Source organism: Rhodamnia argentea, chromosome 10 (assembly GCF_020921035.1).
Source record: "Rhodamnia argentea isolate NSW1041297 chromosome 10, ASM2092103v1, whole genome shotgun sequence".
Lineage (NCBI taxonomy): Eukaryota > Viridiplantae > Streptophyta > Magnoliopsida > Myrtales > Myrtaceae > Rhodamnia > Rhodamnia argentea.
The window spans coordinates 8,298,178-8,302,116 of NC_063159.1; the positions used below are offsets into that span (position 1 = coordinate 8,298,178).

Here is a 3,939-nt window from a genome sequence, read left to right on the forward strand (position 1 = left end):
AAGTCTGGAACAGCAATCCATTTGGTGACGCAATTTTATTTTTATATTTTCGAGATAAATTTTTAGTCAGAAATAGATTTGGAATAGAAATAAATTCTAGAAAATAATTTTCTAAAAACGACACTCGTTTCGTTTACAAAATGAATGAACAAAAAATATTTTCATTATTTATAAAAAAATTTAGACATAAATTGTTATTGATGATGAACACATTTTTCAATGACAAATTATTCCAAATAATACAAGCGATCATTTTAGGAGAATATATTTCAAATTATTCATTTTCCATGAAATGAATGGAACTTTAGTAGTTAGTCTTTTTATAATCCACTTTTCACCGGCAACCGACAATTTTTGAGTTCACTCATCATGACTAGAAAAACCTGAGAGCATAGCCCAATTGTCTGGAATCGGATCCCCTGCCATAATGGCAGGGGAAACATTGCATCCCCACCCTCCATCCTTGTCTATAGGGGGGAATTGGGAAAATATTTTGGAGGGTGGGGATGGGGTATGTCACCTGCCTTTATGGCAGGGAATCCAGAGGCCAATTGTCCAATCATGTCCTGCCAAGTTATCTAACTCTAAATCACCTGATTTTTCTATGCAATTAATGGGTCTTTAAAATTTATGTGTCCATAACGTTCAAGTCGAGTGGACCAACTCACAGTTCACAATTATTGGGTAAAATTGAGGCCGACAAATATTGAGAGGGTTTGAGTGATTCGAGTGTGGTTGTAATCTCCGTTGTATCACTTGATCTATAATGGAATTCATTGTTGCTCTCCCCCTTAGATGTAGGCCACTCGACCAAACCACATAAGTCTGATATTCGATTTATTTTCTCGTTATGTTTATTTTATTATTCGAACGTTTGCTTTCGCAATATATCATCGGCTGCCTCAAAAGACGACTATATGAAAATATTCAAGTCAAAATTGAGGGACAATAATGCATGTTGAGCTAAACTTCAAATGCCACATCGAATATATTAAAAGTTCAGAAACATCGTTATATGTTTGGCTAAAATTCAATTGCCAATTTTTCTTTTTCCTTTTTTTTTTAATATAATTTTCTCTTGCCGGCATCCGACGATTTCCAATTTCACTCACCATGCCCACTGAAAAGAGAGAGCACCGCCCACTTGACCAGTCACCTCGCGCCACGTCATCCAACGTTCAAACTCCTGACGTGTCAAGTCAAGAGGACGGGGTCCTCTCTCTCTCTCTCTCTCTCTCCAGCAGCTCCCAGCTCAAACCCAACCAACGCGAAACCCAAACATCACCATTGCCTCGCGATTCAAATCACCAACTCACGCGCAACCTCGACACAACCCTCCGGATTCGAGCTCGGAGTCGCCCGGGGGAAGATCCGATCGGGATCGGGGTCGTCGGCGGCGAGCCACATGGCGGAGGACAAGTACAACCTGAAGAACCCTGCGGTGAAGCGGATCCTCCAGGAGATCAAGGAGATGCAGTCCAACCCTTCCGACGACTTCATGAGCCTCCCTCTCGAGGTTCGTTCAGATTCCGTCTCTTCCCGTGCGTGCGTTTATCGCGCTTGCGTTCGCGCATCGTCAAGGTGAAGGTTAATTAGGGTTAGGAAGGAAGATCGAACTGAAAACGTATTGTTCTGGCTCCGATTCGATTGCTTTTGGGTTCATACGGCGAGCGAGATGTATCGATATCGTGCACGAGAAGACGGGGTTTCGTTTGATTCATTTGTGCTTCGGAAGATTTCTGTTGTGAAATTATTTCCCGAAGTTGTTGTTATTCGTTGACCAGCCTCCATAAGTTATTGAATTCGCTTGTCGCCTGATTGATTTGTCATACGAGAGTTAAGGAATTCGCGCAGCAGTGCTGTTTAGGTATTGCGACTCGATGTTGATTTTGAAGTAGTGTTAAGTTTCCTTACTCCTTACCCAGAGCTTCTTAATTCTTCCTTTGTAGTCATACTCAACAGAAGGTTGGCTTTCCTTGGGTTTTTCTCCTGAGAAAATTGTTCAGTGCCTGGTGCCTTAACCGTTTGGGTGTCTTCTGCTTGCAGGAGAACATCTTCGAGTGGCAATTTGCTATCAGGGGACCACGTGATAGTGAATTCGAAGGCGGTATTTACCATGGCCGCATCCAGCTACCTGCGGAGTATCCATTCAAGCCACCTTCGTTCATGTTGTTGTCGGTAATGTCTTCTTTCCATATAGCCCCCTCCAGCAACTTCATGCTCCATTCTTTTATTTGGCATTTCTGTGCGATACGCTCAAATGAGGTTTTGTTATGCTACAGCCCAATGGTCGCTTTGAGACACAAACGAAGATATGCCTGAGCATATCCAATCATCACCCCGAGCATTGGCAGCCATCATGGAGTGGTAAGGTTTATTGTCATGGGTTATGAGGCCAGTATAAAATTGTGATTGTCAAACCCAGAGGTGTTGCTTGGAAATCATTCTTTTCCTGACCTAGGTTTCTTACTAGATTATAAAAGTATTTCCAAAGGAGACTCCACAGTTGCATGGAGTAGATTTGTTGTAATCTTTTCTTTATGTTTTTCTGGGATAAGTAAGGTGCTTGGGATATGTCTTTCTTTGGCCTTTTCTTAATGAATGTGCGTAACATCCCCAGTCGACTTCACCGACCCTCAAAAATTATTTTTCTGGATTCCTGTTGTTAACATAATATGAGCAGTGCTACGATTAATTAATGGTGGCATACGTCAGACAATTCTACCTGACTTAAGGTCTACACCGGGAGTTTTTAGATTCTTAGTTCATTCATCACTTGAAGCTTCGGAATCCAATACATACTAATTTCTTCTTTGTTTTGGCAGTGCGGACTGCTTTAGTAGCACTCATTGCGTTCATGCCAACCAACCCTAATGGTGCATTGGGTTCCCTAGACTACAAGAAGGAAGAAAGACGTGCCTTGGCTATTAAATCTCGTGAAGCAGCACCCCGATTTGGTAACGCTGAGCGTCAAAATCTGATTGACGAGGTATAATTTCTGCTTGCACATGTGCTTTCTGATTATTTGAAGCCAAATGCTTATCGAAACAACTCTCTCGACAGGTTCATGAGTATATGCTGAGCAAAGCACTGCCTGTTCCTCAAGTTCAGCCTTCTGATGACCATTCTGCTGAAGCACAGAGCGACCAGGGAAATTCTTCTCCTGAAGAGCCTCCACGCGAGGAAGGTGATAGAGTCATTGAAGAACCACGAGAACCCCCCGCAAATCCAAATCCTGTCTTGGAGAGAGCAGAGCCGTCTAGGCATAGCCCCGCAAGAAGTGAACAGCTTCAAATGAGGGTTCAAAAACCAGCTGATGACCGCATGTTCACGTGGGCTGCGGTTGGACTTAGCATAGCAATTATGGTTCTCTTGTTCAAAAAAATCATGAAGTCTATTGGACATGGTGCCGTTTTCATGGATGAATCCTAGACACAGGAGTGTTGATGCTAGAATTGCATCAATGCCTAAACCTTCGTTCAAAGGAAAAGCTTGTCAATCCCCAAGATTGAACTATTTGTAATATATTATATATTCGACTTCTTGCACTCGAGAGGGTGTATTTAATAAATTGATGTATAAAAACGCCTAGATTTTGCAACGTGATCCTGTAGTTTCCTGGCTTGTAAGTATTCATTCAATCATGCAGGTTCGCTTTCATCGCTCTTTATTTGCCTGTCAATCTTGTTCGATTTGAAATGACACAGGCAATTGTGCAAGTTTGGCTTCTCTCGGTTGCGACTTTGTTTAGGCCAATTTCTAAATCAAGGTTTTTGGATTGAAGTTTCTAACAGGGGCTGAGGATGCCAAATATGCTACTTGGCTGATTCTGGTGGCTATTTGAGCTGTCGGTAGTGCCGATTTTGCTGCTGCAGTTCGAGTTACGACATGGAAAGAACATTGTTTTTGTTAGTAGGTTCGATCCAGTTAGTTTCTTCT

The 3,939-nt window shown here is 42.2% G+C and overlaps 1 protein-coding gene across 1 annotated transcript; it reads left to right on the top strand.

Moving 5' to 3' along the window:
• The first annotated feature begins 1,228 nt into the window (after positions 1-1,228).
• On the top strand, positions 1,229-3,606 carry LOC115739097 (ubiquitin-conjugating enzyme E2 32). Its single transcript, XM_030671999.2, has 5 exons — positions 1,229-1,516; positions 2,047-2,178; positions 2,283-2,367; positions 2,826-2,989; positions 3,064-3,606. Exons 1-5 carry the CDS (start codon positions 1,406-1,408, stop codon positions 3,430-3,432), a joined length of 861 nt encoding a protein of 286 aa, XP_030527859.1. The 5' UTR covers positions 1,229-1,405; the 3' UTR covers positions 3,433-3,606.
• Positions 3,607-3,939: the final 333 nt, after the last annotated feature.

Bases quoted from the DNA above. Each gene is read 5' to 3' on its own strand.
- LOC115739097 (XM_030671999.2), top strand. From the start codon at position 1,406: ATGGCGGAGGACAAGTACAACCTGAAGAACCCTGCGGTGAAGCGGATC. The intron at 1,517-2,046 runs GTTCGTTCAGAT...TTCTGCTTGCAG, and splicing joins TCATGAGCCTCCCTCTCGAG to GAGAACATCTTCGAGTGGCA. The intron at 2,990-3,063 runs GTATAATTTCTG...CTCTCTCGACAG, and splicing joins GTCAAAATCTGATTGACGAG to GTTCATGAGTATATGCTGAG.